The sequence below is a fragment of the Struthio camelus genome, chromosome W, assembly GCF_040807025.1.
Source record: "Struthio camelus isolate bStrCam1 chromosome W, bStrCam1.hap1, whole genome shotgun sequence".
In the NCBI taxonomy this organism is placed as follows: domain Eukaryota; kingdom Metazoa; phylum Chordata; class Aves; order Struthioniformes; family Struthionidae; genus Struthio; species Struthio camelus.
This window is the reverse complement of record NC_090981.1, coordinates 55,911,735-55,932,011: the sequence shown is the minus strand read 5'-3', so window position 1 is coordinate 55,932,011 and position 20,277 is coordinate 55,911,735. Positions and strand designations below refer to the sequence as shown.

Genomic DNA, 20,277 nt, shown 5'->3' with positions numbered 1-20,277 from the left:
TATCACATTCAGCTCAAAACTGAAGGAAAACAAATTAGCCATATTTGAAAGTGTCTGATGTATAATAAAGATGTAGGTAATAATAAATCACACCACAGAAAAAAAACAAACAGTCACAGCTACTGAAAACCTAAACCTCTGTAGGGACTACTGGTTAAGAAGCTGATACATTACATGGAGGACTGAAGTATCTAATCTTCCAAGTCAGTTGTAAATAGTAGCTTGTAAATACAGCATTTACAGGGACAATAGAAACAAATTCTCTAAATAGCAAGACAAGTCCATAAGGCAACCAATGTTAACTAAATCTATTTCACAAAAGGAAAAACTGAGCTGGAGACATCTTTAAGAAACAGCTATACTCACTCTGTACTGTTTGTACCAATCAGCTGATGGATGATAAATTAGAAAGGTGAATGTTTGAAGTTGTGTTTAATTATTCAAGTTTCAAAAATATTTATTCTTGTAATTGTATCACGAAGGCAAATAATATGATCCATTCAATGAATTACATTTTGTCCTGAATTCTAAAGGTAATGATTTTATTTTCATACAAATAAATAACTTCATGAGAAAGAACTACACTGCAGCAGTAAGAAAGGAATTGGTATTTTTGTTTATTAGCAGTTTGAAATCCTGACCTCCATGCTTGTGAAAGGCCTTTCAAAACTGTAGGACACTTTCTTAAAATATTTAAAGCATATACACGCATGTGCATGCACACCCACACATACTCATATAAATGATTACTCTCCTCTTATGAATCTTACAGTTTTTTGTAAGGTACGTAGTCAGCGGACAGGCAGATAGATCGATAGGGTTTGACTTCCCAAAGCGTCCTTGAATTTTCTCCCTGAGGTAGTCAGGGTTGGTTGCTACTGCTAAGATCCGTTCCCACTAGTACAAGGGCTTCTATGTAAACATATCAAGGCAAGGCAAACTAATTCCTGAGCTTTACATGCATGAAAATTATAATATGATCACATCTTGAAACAACTGAACCAAGATTCTTATGAATTTAACAGCTGTGCAGTTTAATTTTGTTTGCACGAATGCCTGGGTCTGTAAAAAAGTAATTGTAGTGCTGCAATATCACGTATTTGCTTTTGGTTGATGTTTGCCTTTTCCGGGCTTTCCACATCTGATTCTTCTCTCACCATGGAACAGAAACCGTTAAAGACATTCCTAAAAAGGACTGTTGAACAGACTTTCCCAAGGCAGTTAATCACAGGAAGTAGTTGCGTAATTCCAGAAACAGAATTATATGAATCTTAGGTTCCAAATATGATATTACACAGTAAATAATTAATTTTTATTGGTATATATAAGTGAGGGGAAGTTGGTGCAGAGTGAGCTGTAAAATCTGTTAAAATATTGGTACACTTATTTCTTGTTTGGAAATGAAAGCTTTTTTTCAACACTCCATCTGGCCCACTCAAGTAATACTAAGCATTAATCTGTAAGTGAAAATTTCAAACCAAAGTACAGAATTTGCTTGACTTAAAATAACTTAGTGAATAGTACATTGCACTTGCCTGTTACAGGCTTAGGGCCTTTGCTATGGCAAGTATGATAAGAAAGGAATTATACTCTCAAGGAAACCAAAAAAGTATACATAGAACTTAGACACCCCTCACTAAATGGAGGATAAGGACTATTCTGTTTCTATAAGATTCTTCAGATGTGTGCAAAATACATGGATTATGTGTCTGCAGCAGCTATGAACTTTAGGGAAAGAATTTTCTGCAGCTATCCAAAGGGAAACTGAGCAAAAGATGGAATAAGACAAAATTTTATTTACATGTTTTTTTTTTTAAATCTAAAAATCTAATCTAATGCAGGAGGAAACTTGTCACATAAAACGTGATCCCTTCCATTTTAGAATGGAAATGTGAGAAGAAATTATGTTACGATGAGCAGCAAAAATTCCATTCAAGGTTATATGAAAGCTTTGAAACCTCTTCTGAGTATAACATCAAAAATGAATGAATTCTACACGGAAACTAGTTCTTGTAATATGTAGGAAAACACTTAATATCACTAACAATATACTCTTACATCTGCTGTTGAAATAGCTGATTTGGACAGCAGAGCCTAAGGATCTACATTCAGCATTATAAACAGAACTAACAGAACAGTGAGAAGTAACATAAGAGAAAGGACAGAACTACCTTTACTATCAGAATTTATCAGTGAGAAGAAGCAAGAGAGAGCGCGGTGTGACATATCATCTCTTTCCCGTCAGTGAAGATGGATCTGTCCAAGTACATACCTAAACAGAATATCACTACTTCAAATCACTACTCCCAGGGGAGTTTTCAGAAGAGACAGGAAGAAAATGGTGCATTGTGGATTTTGTTAATGATTCAGTCTATCCGACAAATGCTCTCAGTATGCTGCTAAAAAGGAACTTGTGATTGGTAATTATTTCTTTGGAAGCATTCTTTCTGCATAAAAGGATAAGCACACAGAGAAGTAGCTGATCCTAGGGGGTGCAAGCAGCTTCTGAAACCCAATGGCAGAAAGGGTGTGCCAGATTTGGAATACAAATTGGGTAAGATAAACCAGAACTTATACCACAGGTTCAGACTAAGGCACAATGTACAATGTGAACACAGGCATAACTAGGCAAATCTTCTGATACTTGATCAAGAGCTTCCCAAGATACAATCCTCTGTCTAACATTACTTTTCTAAAAGGTGGCATATTTACCAGCTGGTTTTGTACATACTTGAGGCTCCAACCATGATTTTACTTGTTTTCCATTTTAAATCTCATTCATGCAACACTTCTCGATGATAGAAGAGGACATCCACCATCCCTTTAGGGAAGGAATTTCAAAACTGTAATTTGCAAAAACACTAAATCGTCTAGATAGGCATACGGCAAACAGCCACACGGGTTACAAACCACTTGTACAAAAGGAACAGCTGAAGGGTTTTTTGGCCTACCACTTTCCACACGACTCAAATGGCCAGAAGGTGCACACTCTTGCCATTGAACCTAAGAAAGAACTGAGACAGTTTCTATTAGCACACGAGAAAATGGGAAGAAAAGAAAATGAGTAGAGCTGATATGGTGGAAAAATGTAAATATCACACATGATTCAGAATGTCCATAAAATATGCTGAAAACAAAATATGCATACGAATGGTGCTAGGAAAGGACAGGGTAGTCGATGAAAAATTAGAAGACACATCATATGTGAAGACTTCAGGATTATGAAGAAGAAAATAAATGGAAATATAGGGGTTAGAAAAATTCTGATTATGGAAGAGAATAAAAATTAGTGGATCAGAAAGAGCTGGACATAGGAATAAACAGCAGGACAGCTGCAGAAAATCAGAGGCAGAGTAGCACAGTATCTTAAATTCTTACGACTGGGATGAATATAGAACATTCTGTGTTGCTATATGATTTGAACTGATTAATTAGTAATTGTAAGGGAGTCCTTCCCTCTCCACACAAGTCCCCAACTGCTCTAACTCCTGCTGTTTCTTTAAAATGCTAATTTGTGCCACATCTCATAATAAAGAATGAGCAGAGTATCTTGTAAGAAAATTTTGAATTAAGGACTGAAGCATGAACTGTTGGCTGCCTTATCTTCATCTTTCACTAGTGCCTCTGTTCATTCACTCTCTATTAATTTAAGCTTCCTTATGGAATTTCACTTATTTTAAGGCCAAATTCTTATTCCCATTAAAATCTTCTAGTCAGATTTCATGTAGTCAGGAGGGAAATTGTTTATGAATAACATAAAGAAATGCTTAAACAAAACTATATTTCAGTAGTTATTAAACACAAACACAACATTAGCTGTACCATTATGAACAACTCTGTTGTCCAAGAAGAAAAAATTACACATCTATTGGAATCAACCTAAGTACAAACTGATTCTGGCATAAGACCAGAGAAATTTGCCACTTGTGAAAAGAGAAGATAAATGGTATAGCAAAGAATGTTTACATGTATATATTCCTTATAAAATTAAATTATGTATATTAGTATTATAATACCATGAGTCATCATTCATTTACTATTAAAAGGAGCAACTGGGCTCTTTAGCCCATGGTCTCTCTTTTCTCTAGCTACATCAACATGAATTTTTCTTGACTATTTACATCATCGGTTTTACTCTAATTAGCTAACAACTGTGGATTAAAGCACGTTTGTGAAAGCCTAAGAACATTTCCAATATACAGTATGCTTGACCAATGTTCTCATTCAACATAATGAGAAAAAACTAATATCTAAGCCTTCAAGCACTGGCATTAGGTGCAAGGATTCTAGCCAAATTCCACATCACTTAGTTACGTTGTGGATACTTGCATTCCCTCTGCACTCCAAAACAGACACATTATTCTTCATTTTCTACCTTAGAAATAGAATTGAACAGAATTATCAGTGCACAATAGCTGTCCTATTTCTACAAGAAAAAGTAGTTGTATTTCAGTAGCAGCCAAAAGGATCCTAGTTACATTACAAGCATTCTTTAATAATGCTAGACAAAAGCTATAGTGAAGAGATAAGACAAATGGTGCCCACTTAATGAGCACTTATGGAATGATGAAGATGAAATATTAAACGAGGAGGCCTTATGACTCATTTACCAAACACTATTGAAAATACATCAGGCCATTGTATATAAATAATACATCCATAAAATGATAAAGGCACAATTTATAATTGGCTGGAAAATTCTGGTTTCAGTAACTCAATTTCTGTCTCACAGAAACACTACGCCAGAGACTAAATTCAAAAATGCACTAAAATAACCCATCTGAAGCTCCCCCTCTTTTACAACAGACCATAGAGAATTAGAAAAAATAATTCAACAACTTTCATCCACCTACAGCAACTGCATGTCCATTTTGTGCTTGTAAGGGAAATGATTACAAGGAAAAAGCGTGCGTGATTTAAGGTCTGATCATATTAAACTGTGACACTAATACATGTATGTGGATGTCGACAGTTAGCAGGAGTGATTAGAAACATCCTTTTCCAGTGTTGTGCATACTGCTTTTGAAGGTAAACAAATGGTGAGTCAGAATCTTGAGGTTCCATTCAAGCTTTGGAACAAAGATGATTTCTGTCCCCTTGATCCCTTCTGGTCTATCCCTCTTCTATAACTCTCTTCTTCTTTGCTAGCTGTCTGTGCTAGCTGCATTCTTTTATGAATATTTACTCAATTCCAGCCTCTAATTTTCAATCTTTAAGCCCAGGCCTACTGCTTTTCCCACCTACTTCTAGCCTCCCATTCTGAGATCATATTCTACCTCCCAGAATTCTCCCCTTTCTGATGGAATAAGTTTACCAAACAGATATTAAAGGAAAATTTGCCATTAAAACAGAGAAAAAACTATTAAGCTCAATGAGATGCTCAAAAATGGATGCATCAGTTCAGTGGTCTTCAACATAAAAATGCCCTTAATTCTCCATTCCTTTGTGATGCTCTCTTTTATAGACTTGCTGAAGCCTATACCTACATGCTAATCTCTAATTTCCCTAGTAATTTACTGTGTCCTTAAGACACATCCTCATTATTCAGACCAGTTTTAATAACCTTTCCGGTTTCTTTTCTTTTGCTTATGTGAATTTTCATTCTGCTAGGCAGTTTGGTTCTTTACTTCCATCGTTTACATTCCGTTGCTTTTTACTATTTTGATACTTTATATAGAAAGTGTTCCTTTGCTCTTGAAACGGTTCAGTAAAATTTCCTACCCTGAAGCCTCAGAAGCTCTTCAAAGACTTTCAGTAATGTCAGTGCTTGTATACACTTTAAAAAAAAAAAAAAAAAGAAAAAAAACCCTGCTTTAGTAAGTCTCAACGCTTGCAAACCAATCCAAACAGCAGCAATATTTCAAACCTTATTCAATAGTAACAGGCCACTATCCACTATAGACAATTCCTAACAAACATGTGACAGTAGAGACACTGAATATCTGGTTTGAAGCTGACAAATTCTTTAGACCTCTGCAAAATAAGGTTTAGATGCCTAAATGCAGTGGTGGTCTAACCTGGCTAAACTGAACCATACTGTCTTAGAGGCAACAAGTGAGTTATGGTTCTGTGGGACTGGTTAAATTATCTTCTTCCTTACGTGTTATCAGCTTGGAAAATAAACAGAACATCAGCCAGCCCTAATAACAGATTTGCTCCTCATATGGGAAGCATTTTGCCCTGTTTCACCTTTATAGACTCAGAACTTCTCTGCTGTTCCCTTGCCTTAATCTTTCCCAGTAGTCTGCTGAGCTTTATTTGAAATGCATCTACATATAGATAATTCACTTTGCAGTACAGAAAAAAAATGCACCCAGCTGCAATATTTTTCCTGAACACTGGGTACCTGGAATTTTCTAGACTCTCATACAGTCTCATCAGTTTTTGAACAGACATGACACATTTGTTTAAAACAGAGAGAGGTTACTTAGCAGTAACTGCAGTTCTTTGACACATGTTGTGTACAGGCACATTAGTATTGCAAGTGTTTGTTCTACAAGCGCTTAAAGTGAGGACTTTCTTGTAGTACTTGCAGGGTACAGTCACATCAGTTAACGCGCACCCTTAACTGGGTACAAAAAGTCCTCGAGTCACAACCACAGGTGGCCAAGAGAATATTCTGGGAGGAGCAGCTCCAACGTTTTAGAGTCTTGAACCTTTAAAGGATTTTGATTGCCTTTTTGTGAAAAAGGCCTAAGTTTACAGATAGCTCTAAAACCTGGGTCCTTGCCCTTTTATTCTTTGTGCATACTACTGTTATGTCCATGGGATTCCAAACTAATATCCACAAAAACTGTAGGCTTGACTATGTCATAGGCTCTTCTTTGTGTTTCATACATGCAGTTTATGTCAGGGGGCTAAAAGGCATTGAAACATACTAGATAATCCATGGCACCTGAATTTCTGTCTGCGTTCAGCAGGTTACTGTTTGATGTCTTCTGTTCCTTCAACCAATATAAATACAACCTATTGACTTTCTTTCCTCTCTCAAATCAAGTCCAAAGGACGAGGCAGGAAGATAATAATAAATACAATTTTTGGTGAAAAAGTCAGATGCATTCTAAAGTCCAGTGTTAGTGTCTAAAAGTTACATTATCCAACATATAATCTCCCCTGGGAAATCAGTTTGGAATTTCCATGACTCTCCCACTGGCATCCTTAGCAGTGAAATAAGAAAGGAACAGAACACAGAATGGATAATCATCTTATTAAAAAAAAAGTTAGTGTTTGCAGGAAGGGCTGAATTAGGAGAACAGTTACCTTACTTCTTGTCTGCAAGTATCTTCTTTAAAATACTCTGAGGACTCAGCTTTCACAGCACAGAACACAGACATCTTTCCTAAGTTCTTAAATTTGGAGGAAAAAAAAAAGAAATAAAAACAGGTTACTACACTATTCTGTCACTAGTCAGAACTGCATAGAACTACATTAACTTGTTAAGAGCTAAGAGATCCTTAAGTGAAAAAGCAAATCACTACTGAATTTAAAACCACATCTCTGACAATTCATGCTCCTCTAACCAAGATTTTATTACCCGCATCTCAGCACATAGAACAATCAGTGTTATTTTAAAATAAAATTAACTGTACTAAGTATTTTTCCACTCTTGAACTAACTTTCTGTTACTTGAGTGATTCTTATGCCTCTAGTTCTACAATGGCCCTTTTGATACAAATGACTCTTGAGTTATACATTTACTCTTACAAAACTCAGCAATTTATTCGGATTTAAAGCACACCCTCCATGAAGGCACAGCAACTTATTTTGAAGACTTTTAGGGATAGAGAATCTAAAATAGTCAAGCTGTTTGTGTCAACTGTTAACCATTGTCACTTCTGAAAATTACAATTAGTTTATCGCCTGCCTGTGTATTGGAAAGGTACCTGAAAATTAATTAAATCATCTTTAGATCTTTTCTGGAAAAAGAGACTGACAAACTTAGATTTCCATGATATACAGCATATTTTCCAGATGTAATTATTTTCTGTGTAGTCTACATTTTGGTAGCACACTTTTCAAAATGGGAACACCAAAATTATGCACACTATTTCAAATGATTCATGCCAATGCCACATACAACACAACTACTTTCTTTTCCTAACTGTACGTATACACACACACACACAGACTCTGCTGAAATCACTTCCTACGAAACCCAGGGGGGAGGAGGTGGATCATCACTGCTTCACGTTTCATTCAGTAGCAGGACCCACTGGTTCCTACCTCAAAGCTCCTTCCCTCCAACCATACCGTTACGTGTTTATGCAACTAAACGTACACAAAGCTAAAGAAGTACAGAAGACGAAGACGACCTAGTAAAAACAAAAGCAAAGAAAAAACAAAAGTCAATCGATGCTTACTTCAGACCAAGCTCAGACCCCCGAGCTGGCTTATCACACGACACAAGCTGCTACACAGGCACAAGAACGCCCCTGAGTCTTCTTACGCGTACACCACTGCTGAAAAACTTACTAGTAAGTGTGTAACGTCCATTTTAACTGAAGAGAGCTTTCTGCAGCAGCTTTTGCTCTCCCTCCCCTTCATACTGTGCCAACCCCGTGATTTTTGCTGTTGTATGGACCGATGCAGAATTGCTCCGGATTAATCTCCCCTTGTGCTTTATCCTGCCGGATTATTGTCCAGCCTCTATCGTTTCCTGCTCTAGCGCATCCACGCCAGCCTTACAGCGAGTTCAGCAACGAGCAGGGCAGGGCTGCGATGGGGTAGTAGTGACTTAAACACTTTTTAAACAAGCAGCTAGACACGCGGGGAGGGCAGGCACGGAGAAGGCAGCGGCTGCACCACCAGCCGAAGCCGACAAAAACCGGCAGAAGAACATCTCTCAGGACGTTAAACGAGCGGGGCCGACAACCACCTGTGACTAGAAGGCTCCCGCTGCCGCCACAGCTACAACTCCGCTGTGCCCAGCCCTTCCCGCCTCAGCCCCGGGGAGCCCCCGACGCGCTCAACGCCAAACCGCCCCCTCGCCGAGGCGGATCCGCGCCGCCCCAACGGCTGCGGCCGCGCAGGAAGCCGGGCGGGCACGCGCACCGCAGCGCGCTCACCTTGCTTCGCCTCTCCCCGCCCCGGCCACACCCGCGATCCCGCCCCTTCCAGGGCGCATGCGCCAGCTGCCGGGAGGCTGACAGCGGTAGTGGGCGGGGACGCGCTCTGGCTCACCCCGCGCATGCGCGCGACCGGTCGTCGTGGCAACGGGACGCGGTGCCAGGCGCTCGCGAGGGCCGGGTGGGCCGTTGGCCGCCGCCGCCGCCGCCACCACCACCACCGCCGCCCTCCCACCTTCACCCCCGTCATGTCGGAGATTTTGTGCGAGTGGCTGAACGAGGTGGTGAAGCTCTCCCGGAGCGTGGGTGCGTGGGGGCCCCGCCGCGCCGGGAGCGGGGCGCGGGAGGGCGCAGCGGGCTCGCCTTTCAGCCCGGGGTGGGAAGGCGGGGGCTGCCGCCGGCTCGGGCCACCATCCCGCCGCGGGGGGCTCGGGGCTAATTCCGGCTGGTCTGCAAATGAACTCGCCCGTTTTCTCGCGTCTAGATAGATTTTTCATCTTCAAGTTCAAGATAGTGATTTTCGAGGTGAAGATAATTTTCCTCTGGGCGCAAGTGGGCTCAGGAGACGTGAGGAGCTCGGCCTTCACCTGCTAATAAGAGTCCCAGAGAATAAAAATATTTGAGTATGTTTGCAAAGCAGTGCTTTGTTTTGAATGGCAAGCCTAGTTTTGGCTTTGGAGAAGCATTCTTTCATCAAGGAGGCAGTAGCACTTTAGATCTCCTGTGTTTGTTTTGCTTATCTGCATTTTTACAGAAGATTTAGTAATTATGAAATATAGTTGTTCCCACTGTCTTAATGACAATTGTGGTGGTGTTTACTTTATAACACTGAAGGTGAAAATTAAATGACTAACTAAACCTCAGGTCGCAAAATAAGTACACTTAAAGCAAATTTCTTTGCAACTTGAAAACTCATTTCCATTATATTCGCATTCTAAAATTATTTTAAAGTATTTAGCAAAGTTTAGACTTAATTTACAAATGTCATTATAAAAATAATAATGAGTTGTATTAAGATTAATGTATGAATTCTATTAATTATCTTTTTTTTAAAAAAAATCCAAAACCAACTTAGTTCCAGGATCATTATCAGAAGAATTTTCTACTGGCTACCTCCTAGGAGAACTTCTGCATAAGTATGAGCTTCAGGATGACTTTAATCAATTTTCACAGAGCAGGTTAGTGTACATGGATAAGAAGTCTCTTACAGAAATCGGACAAAACGTTTATCGTTCAGTTAGGATTTGTTAATGCAGAGTAGGAAAGGCATCTACAGTTTTTCATGATTTGATGCAGTTACCAAAAGTCAAAAGTTAGTTGTTTTAAGTGCACTGATTAGCTTCGTGTTTCCAGAGGGTTTGATCATACGATTTCCAGAAAATTACACATTTTGATTGTAGCTAAGAAGACAGCAGCATGCTAGACCAAAGCCCAACAAGCCCTTCAGGATGTCTGCAAGACTGGAGATATTGTCACTGCCCCAATGAGGTACATGGAATGCTGAGGTCTAGTGGGGTGGTGACCATTGCGGCATCTCTAAAATGAAATTGGTGGCAATGCATTGTGAGGCTCTGTATAGGAAGACTATATAAGAATTTTGTAAGTTTACAAATAAAGCTGGTATATCCACAGTGAAGGGGGAAAAACCTGGAGAACTGAAAAATCCTCTACTGATCTGGTGACATTGGTACGTTCATGACGCACTTCGCAGCGTTCCCTGACTTATACTCCATTTTGGCAAAAGATAGTCCTTGGTGCACAATATATATCAAGCGTGCCAGGCTGTATGGCCTCTTTTTGATGTTCTCTGCACTTCTCATCTTGTATTTAAACTCCTTCATATCCAAGCCCACCCAGCTTGTAGGAGCTTGAGTACAGCTAATAGAAGCAGCCAACAGACACAGCAGTTTGCACGGTAGTTTCTGGGCTTTACTTCTAGACCTTCTAGATCTCTTGGGAACTTCTGGGATCATTGGTGGACTTCTGGGAACTCTGAGCAAATTCAGAGTTTCTGCTGCTGCTGGGAAAGGATAGCTTTAGGAGGTTTTTACCTCTAACATGCTGTAGCAACTTCTGATGATCTCTGTCAGCTATTCCTGATAAGAAGGCGCTTTGAGCTTTTGTTTCCAGCTGAATCCTGATTAGGTAAGGTCAAGCATCCTTTCAGCAGGTGCAAGGAGAGGCCTATATAACTGTTGGGCCTAGAGTGCATGTTGCTCTGCTTTGCTGGGGCAGAAGAGGATGTTTCTAGCAATTATGAAACTTATTTCTTTTCTTTCATCCCGCTACGTCTCCAGAGAGCGCTGCAAGGGAGAATCTGCTGGCTTGTTGTTAGGGATGCTGTATTTGTTGTTGATTGTGATCATTTGTTTTTCCTCAGCTCTCTTTCTGCCCCTTCTTCTTGGAAAGTGGGGAGGCTATTGAAAATGTTTTTAGGGAATCTCAGTGAAATCAAAAAGGACAGTGATTAGTGGCAGATGCTTGTGGAAGAATATGTATATAGCGATGCTTCCAAGAGTGCCTTCTCTCCTTCTGGCTATGTACTTCTAAGCCAAAGTTAATATTTTCATATTTAATAGTCCTATTTTTAATTCCAGAACACTGTACTATCTACCATGTATAGTAACCTGCAGAAAAATCTTGTCTCAAGATAATTGAGTCATATGAAATATTATTTTTTTATGCTTTGAATCTGCCACATGATAGTTTGAGTTGATAACCCCTTGCTCTTATGTTATGAGGAACAGCTGAATAACACTTTGCTGTTCATTGTTTCTGTGTCATTCATGATTTATTAAAATTTTCTTGTATCCCTCCTCAAATATCTGAAATACATTTGGACTGTGCATTTGGGAAGGCATAAGGCATTGTTTCTCTTACGGAGGATGTTCTGTGCTTTTCATCATTCCTTGTTGCTTTTCTTCTGGGGGCAGGGAGGGGAGGGTTTTTCTCTTAGACTGCATCTTGTTATGGTGAGAGAGACAGACAGACAGATAGGATATGCTGTTCTTTACTATGCTACACTATGAATTCATAAAGGCATGGTGATGTCTTCTGTTTTCTCAATTATTTCCTTTAGTAATTACTGGTATTGTTTGATCTTTTGGCCACTATTGAGAATTGAGGCAATGTTTCCTCAACTCCAGTATCTTGTTCCTGAATATTAAAAGCAGTTATTGCTGTGTAATAGTCACTATATGGTGTTTTTGGAGTTATTCCTGGAAGAACCTGTGCTTGTCTAATCTTACTTAATGTCTATAAAATAATACTTTAAAATTTGTGATGTGCTATTAAGGAAAAGTATATTATACATGGATCATTTGGTAAACTGATGTCTCTTTAATGTTGCCCAGGGCAAGATCATACCTCTTGGAGTGAGGGGGTAAAATGTAGATTTTCTTTATAGAAAGGGCAGCTGTAATCTGGAAGGCACTAACTGAAAAGGAAGAGGGGATATCCTGAACAGCCGGTCAAGCTCTACCTAAGCATATTAGCTGCTTATGTTTCACAGTCCTTGGACGCATAAACAAGGGAATAATAATCGAGGAAGTGATATTACCTTTTTAAAAAGATTGTTACTAGAAAACTTATTCCTGTTCCACTGTCCATATTTGAAAAATGAAATATTGGTGTTTTTTCTAAACTCTGAGAATGATCTTGAAATGAGATTTAGAACATTATGAGGCAGGTTCAATAAACTCAATCTGATTTGATTGCAGAATAAAAAGTTAAGAGGTGATATCATCACAGCTTCTAAATCTGTGCAAGATGATTTCTGACAACAGGGATCACCTTAAACTTGAATCAAAGGCTGAAAAAATGTTGTGTAAAATGATGTAAGCTGCATTTAAGTAAAATGTAAAAATAAGGCTTGGACTGTTACAGTGAGAATAATGAGCTACTAGAATGTTTCATCTAGGAGTAAAGTGAGTTCTGAGTTACAAGATCTTAAGTTAAAATTGGGCATTTTTTTAGAATTATGCTATAGCTCAGATGATTTCAAAGCTTGTTCATTCCTGTAAAGAAACTATTGTGAAGTCAGATGTTAGAGTATATATGGAAAGCATGATGTTCTGACTCAGGCAGAAGTTATGGATTTGTTGGATGAAATGTAATAATGTGTTAATCATAACGTAAGAATAACTTATTCTTTTGGGGCCTATATATCTACTGACCTAGAGTATTTCCACAGAAAAATCCACATATCAAGTGAAGCATTAATTTACATTGACTATTTCAGTTTTGAATCATAGCCTGCTTTGTTGTCAACATCTACTATGACTGAATTTCTTTTTATTGGGGGGAAAAAATATGATGAGGTTTTGTGAGGGTTAGTATGCTAGATAGTCTCTTTTTAAAATTTCCTATATTTTGGCTGATAAGAGCTCAGTTGGGTTGATTCAGAAACTTTGGTCTGATTCATATTTTTAGTGGATGGTATACTCTTACTTTTAGCTGTACTTGGAGGCTACCTTTTGCTATCAGATGCACTGTTTGTGTGTATGCATCAAGATATATAATATATAATCCAATCTGACCTCTTTTTTTTCTTAAAAGTTTGTCTTAGTAGACAAACCAGTTACATGTGCTACTGTATACAACCGAAGTCAAAGGGTGTATCACATCACTTGAAGAAAATCCCTCCCCCCATCACCACTTGTCTTGTTGTGAGATGAATGTCTTGACCATGCTTCTTGCAGAAAATTGGGCTTGAATATGTTTGTTTTGTTTTTTAATCATATAGGGTTGCAAATGCAAAACTTAACAATTTTTCTCGCCTGGAGCCAACACTTCAACTCCTTGGTGTACAATTTAATGAGAATGTGGCCCAAGACATCATGACAGGGCAGCATGGGGCTGCAACAAAGCTTTTATATCAATTGTATATTGCTTTAGAAAAAAAGAGGAAGGCAAAGCTCACTGGAGTAGCCATGGAAGCTATGAGACCTGCAGCACCTGCAAAGCTCAAGTCTATTGAAAGTGTTTTATATAGAGAGGTAATGAAGTGTTTCTATTTTATGTAAATATATATATATAGAAAGAAAGGTATCTGCTCTTAAGCAGTTTGCATGCCTCCCCTCCACACACTTTTTTTTTTTTAATCTTCTGTTCTAAACACAATACCTATATGGAAAAGATGCAGTCTTTTACTATATGTTGGAGATGAACACAGAGGTTATATGGCTTATCTGTGACGCACGAGGATAATGAGTATCTGTCTTTCGTATTCTTTTGCTTTGGCTCATTCTGTGTTACCTACTCTGTTTGTAAGCTTCCTCCAGCTTTACAATGTGTAGCAAGAACAGCTAGTAGTTGCTCAGCAGCTGCTGTTTTACTCCTTTAATCAGTACAGATTGCAGATTGCATTGCAATCTAGGTAATGAGCTAGGTAAATAAGTTTCCTGTAGGGGAAACAGACTAGTCTGCATTGAGCTTTGTGCCCAGTGGTTTGATTCCCCCAGTGGTTTGATTCCTTCTATTACATATCTCTCCATATCTTTACATTATGCTGCAGCCTGCAACATAGGCATATAAAGCAAAGAGCGGAAAAAAATGAAGATGATATCTATGTATGTTAAGAACATTCTTCTTGTCTTCAATGATAATGTTCAGCATGTATAGATCGTAATTTGTTATCCAGGTGAGCGTTCTTTACAAAGCTATACATCATGAAACAAACTCAGCTAGGTGAAGTTTCTCATTTTTTCTGGTACTCATCCTGGCATATAGTCTACAAACAAAGTTTATTAACACGTGCAGGAGCAGGACGAATCAGTCAAAACAACCCTTTATGCATCTATGGATAGCTTAAAGCAGTTGGAGCAATTGACAATAACTCCTGTCAATAGATGCGTTCCGAATGCCATTTGAATCACAGAATAGCTGAGGTTGGAAGAGACCTCTGGAGCTCATTAGTCCGGCCCCCCTTGTCAAAGCAGGGTAAACTAGGGGAGATTGTTCAGGACCTTGTCCAGTCTGATTTTTGAATATTTTTACAGATGGAGATTGCAGCTGCTCTCCACAAACTGTTTATTCACCCTCACAGTGAAAAAGCTTTTTTCTTATATTCAAGATAAATCTCCTGTATTTGAATTTGACATTGTTTAACTTGAATTCTGCACGTTGATTTCAATAGAACTGATCCTTTTTTCTGAAAATTATTCCACCCTGTTTAGGTGTTATTCTATGTACATTAACACAGAAAAACAGTTTCAAATGTCTATTACAAAATTATCTTATTTAAATATAATGTTTCTTAGTGTTTCTGACTCTTGATTGTCTTAACATTTAATTTTAGCGTCTGAAAAATTTAATGCCACGTCAGACTGACTTGCAGCTGCAGCAGGTTTCAGAGCGTTTTGAAATGAAATCTAAGGCAATAGAAAATAAAATAGCTCGTATGCATATTGCAGAACAACAGAAAGCTCAAAAGCTCCAAGAGGAACAGAGAGCCCAAGACATTGAAAAGGTGACCTTTTACTCTCTATAAAGAGACTTCTGAAGAAGTATGTTCTTAAGTTCAGTTACATAATAACTTACAGCCAGTGTGAGTGCTTGTTAACTCTGTGCTACACAATCACATGTTTATAGAAAAACAAAAAAGAATACTCTTGGCAAGCATTAAGGTATATAGTGTACATAAGACACTTTAAAACAATATTTAAAAATCACATCCTTGACTTTAAGTGTTTGCATATTGTCATGCATGAAAACCCTTGATAGATTTGAAGACAAATTGCACTTTCATAACTGTGTGTGGTTTAGTGTTCTTGTGAAGGAGGTTTGTGACGTTCTTCATTTGTGAAGAAAAGATGAAGCATTGCTCAGACTGAAGAAAAGGGGTACCTACAGTAGCTCTGTGTAGTTGCTCTGATAAAGTTAAAGAGGAACTAATTTCTCAGAATGAGGTAACACACATCCAAAATACAGCCCTGTATTTTTTTATGTACATGAGCTGGCCACTTAGCCAAAGGGTGCTGAATTATGATGAAAATGAAGTTGACCAATTTGAGTAACATTTTGGATAGCTAATTAAGGGGAACGATTTATAGGCTAAAGAATATTGCTGCTGTTAAGCTTTTCTTATAGCCGCTGTAAGAACAAGAATAAATAAAATGTACCTTTGTGTGCCTAGAGAAGAAAATATAAGCAATATCCAAAACACTTTCAAAATATTTTTAAATCTATTCCACAAATTATATATTTATTTATTTTTTAGTTTTCTTTGACTCTTTGTAGAAAAGCCTTTTTTTCTACTCAACTCCACCCTTTAGCTACATATATATATATATCTAGTGCAGTGTCACTTAATGGTGTCATTTAGATGTCTACTACTTCTTAATCATCTGAAACTCAACGTTCAGCAGCAGCATTGCCTAATGTTGTGCCTGTTCCTGAGTTTCTGTGTTGACTTGTGACCTGAAATAGCTACCAGACTAGAGCTAGCATTTAATACAATCCCTTAAATGCATCCTGGGCATAGAGGACAAACTGGTTTTTCACTACAGATCTGATTCTATTGCACTGCACTATTTATTAATGCAGACGTAGCCTATATAGAGGCACCGTTTTCTGATATTGACACTTGAAAAATATGTCTTCATCCTCAAATATTGAGAACATGTGGTAGCATATTGCAGAGCTGTCAAATTACTCAGAACATAGAGTAATAGTTTAATTTAAAATATATTTTACAACTTCAATTCCTTGATATAAAAATATTAATTTATATGTATAGTGACTGAGAATATTCTTAGGATAAGATTTAACTGCGGACAAAACATAAAGGATTCTTTGCTTTCATGGTATTTTAATGATCCACTTTTAAAAAATGTCATTTGCTCATGCCTCAAGTTTGATTTGTTCTTTTACTTTCTTCTTAGAAGGTTTTTTTTTCCTTATCAATTAATTACATTTACTCCTATAGAGAAATTGGTAGTGTATTAGAGTAATATTATTTTGTTTCAACTCAAGTATCTGAACACATGATGTTAAATATTCAGCATCGCATAGGAAGAAGGAGACAAAATGAAATAATGGCTAGAATTCAAGCAGCTGTTATACAGATTCCAAAGCCACCACCAAACCACACAATAAAAGCTATTGAAGCCAAAAAATTGTTAAAGAAGAAAAAAGAAGCAGAGGTAACTGTCATCTGTGTTCTTTTAATGTTAATTATGTGAACTTATGTGAAAACATATAGTGTGCTGGGAGCTTTTACAGTTAAAAATATTGAGCATGCACCAACCAGAAGTGCCTGAAATAACTATTGAAATTATATAGTGGACTCAAGCAGTGAAAACTGGGCAAAATGTCAATAAACTGCAGTGTAATTCTGCATTTATTACATACAGAAAATTTTCTTTGAGGTAAGAGAAAGTTCTTAATAAATAATGTAGGATTGGATACTAATTTAATTGCTGATAATATTTTAGCTTCTAGTCTACTGACTAGAATACATCAGGAATCAAAGCATTAATTTTCCCTTGTCATTTGTGAATGATGTACTTTTGCACAATAATGTATGAGCTCTTCTGCAGCATACTTTAAAAAGGTCTGCTATATCAAAAATATTACTGAGATTTGAAATTGGTCATTGTCCCTGGTCAGATCAAGAGATGGTGGCAATGTATCAATCCGAAAAATATATTCTATGTTATTTAGTGCTGAGGAGTACTTGGAGGATAACCTTACAGATTTTAGATCATGCTGTCATTAGGGCTCCAAATATTACCAGTTTTTAGCACTGTACAACCCAATCAGATGCATTCCACATAGCGTGTAGGATGGTAACTGCCCGAGTAATTATCACTGTAATTATCAAGCTACTAAATCTAAAGCAGAACATGGCCTAGAATATTTTGTTTCAGAATTCCTCAATGATAGGAATTGAATAAACCACTAGAGTCCCATATACAATCAAAATCATCCTGCAGAACAGACACCTGCAAAAAGTTAGGATTTTCTGTCTGGTAAATGTAGTTATAGCTAGAAAAAGGGGGAAATGCAAGGAAATGAAAGGCAAGAGAAGAAAAGAATCTCACCTTTTGTCCTGGTGTATAATATATATTTTAATATATTTTCAGTGCAGCCTTTTCTGTTGCACTAACATGGCATAAAAATCTTTACCTAATACTTACTCTGTAAATAGATAGTTGAACCTGTTTATGATATTTTGTGCAGGGAAAAGAAACATTAAATTTTGTATTATTTCTTCAGGACACATACAAGGAAATTAAAAAGTTTGAGAAGTCTATGACAGAAAATACCACAGCAGTACTCAGGAGCCAAGTCACTGACAGGTAATATTTGGATATTAGATTGTTAAGCTTAGACAGGATCCTATCCCAGCTGCCCACTGTGTATGTACTATATATACTACTTGGAGAAAATGTGATGTCTTGCTGAGCTTAAACTCTGATTCCCCTTTGAGCGATTTTCTGTATGCCCACTTGCACTGCAAGTATTCCAGCTCCAGCAGTGTTACAGTTTCTCTATCTTATCTGTAATTGTAGCAGGGATGGCTAAACCACCTTGCTCTCCTTTTTGCCGCACATGCAGCAATAAAGGAAACAAAGCTCATCTCTTCTTCCCAGTTCATTTCAGACATTGGATTTGTAAGGTCATTTGACCTGCTGAGGGAGGAGAGTGGTTGTGGATGTGTATACAGAGTAACACATTTCAGATAGAAGTAAGGGCAACCTGTCTTTCTCCTTTGAGTGATGTTGCCTGTATGTTGATTCATTTGTGGATACTTACAAGTAATAGCCGTTCTGCCCCCTTTAGTGATGTGTTTATCATATTCAGGAGACATGGCACCTGTAGCATACTCTTATGGATACTTCTGCAAGAAAAAACCTCCGATTAATAACTTGGCAAAAGTGTGCTCTGAGAGAATGGGCATTTTGAAGAGTAACGTATCTTTCTTTGATATTCTGCAAGCCATCCTAATTTTCTGCTTCTACAGAGTTCTGTTTCTGTGATATTAAATATTGACAACTGAAATGATTGACAGTTGGCTCCAGGCAGTACTGGGGACCTCCTCAGGACTAAATGGTGATTATGGGGCACACGGACATCAAGAACATAGCCACAGTATCCACAAAGAGTGCTGGCCAATGTAATTCCACTATATATTTGTCAAACTTACATATCATTACATCTGTATGAAAACACCTCTAAGAACTATCATTTCTGTAAAGTGAGTGAGTGTTCTGTTGTTATTTAATCTTTTTGGCCAGTGATATAGAAAAATCATTGCAAACACAGAGGTCGCGTACAACAACCCTAGAAACTACAGCACAGACTACTGAACTGTTAAATATTTATTCAGATGATGAATATATTAGGAAAATCCAAAAACGTTTGGAGGAAGATACATTTGCTAGAGAGCAACGAGAAAAGAGACGGCGAAAAATGCTAATGGAACAGTTAATAGCACATGAAGCACAAGAGGTAAGAAAATGTATGCTGACATACAAAGCCCGTGCACAAGTAGTAATCTAAATATTTACTTACAATGATTAAACAACATGGTTTTTGGAGGGTGGAATAAAATTTGAAGGGGGAAAAGGAAAGCATATACACTTTATCTCTGAAAACTGCTTTTATGCTAGCCGTTGTATTTCCTTGAAAAATACGGTTGTCCATTATTTCTTGCCACCTTAGTGTTATACTTCATCCTTATAAATAATAAAGGTTCACTTAAAGGCAGCAGAGCTAACATGTTTAAAATCAGCTGAAGACCTGCCTTCTAATTTTCCCTAAAAGTATAAAAAAAAATTAACTTTAAACTATTGAAATGTATACTTGATCTGAAGAAGGTACTACTTAAATATTATTAAATGTGATATTAAACTGTATTTGCAAATGGGTAACATAGTGTTAGATGTAGATTAGATGAATTCTGAAATGGTTTGTGCAGAGTGGTATGAAGAAGCAAAATCCTTCCTATTGCAGGTGGGAGCTTTGGTTTTTGATGTGTTATGGGATAGAAGATGTATCCTGGGAGCATGGCTCTGTTGTGTCCAAAAATTGATGTTACAAATTATTACATTTCAATTCTGTCTTGTCTTGAAAAGCATAAGGCTTTTGAGATTCCTCCTGAGACACTCCTTATTCACAAGCACTGACTTCACACCTCTTTCTCTCTGTAGTGCTAATGGCATTAAACAGAACCTTTCTTGGTTTCTGTGATTTCTCAGTATCTTTT

General features: G+C 37.7%; 2 protein-coding genes across 2 annotated transcripts in view; one reads left to right on the top strand and one right to left on the bottom strand.

Moving 5' to 3' along the window:
• Nucleotides 1-8,312, bottom strand: part of LOC138060826 (prolactin receptor-like) — a 148,501-nt gene extending 140,189 nt beyond the window's left edge. Inside the window, exons 1-2 of the mRNA XM_068924696.1 lie at nt 8,224-8,312; nt 7,266-7,346 (exon numbers count right to left, since the gene is read on the bottom strand). The gene's annotated coding sequence lies outside the window, so the exon portion shown is untranslated. The remainder of the gene's footprint in view (nt 1-7,265; nt 7,347-8,223) is intronic.
• Nucleotides 8,313-9,193: 881 nt separating this feature from the next.
• Nucleotides 9,194-20,277, top strand: part of LOC138064262 (sperm flagellar protein 2-like) — a 61,809-nt gene continuing 50,725 nt past the window's right edge. The window contains exons 1-7 of the mRNA XM_068925981.1: nt 9,194-9,371; nt 10,141-10,243; nt 13,810-14,062; nt 15,364-15,534; nt 17,069-17,209; nt 18,285-18,367; nt 19,307-19,520. Coding sequence (XP_068782082.1) covers nt 9,314-9,371; nt 10,141-10,243; nt 13,810-14,062; nt 15,364-15,534; nt 17,069-17,209; nt 18,285-18,367; nt 19,307-19,520 — 1,023 coding nt within the window. The 5' untranslated portion in view covers nt 9,194-9,313. The remainder of the gene's footprint in view (nt 9,372-10,140; nt 10,244-13,809; nt 14,063-15,363; nt 15,535-17,068; nt 17,210-18,284; nt 18,368-19,306; nt 19,521-20,277) is intronic.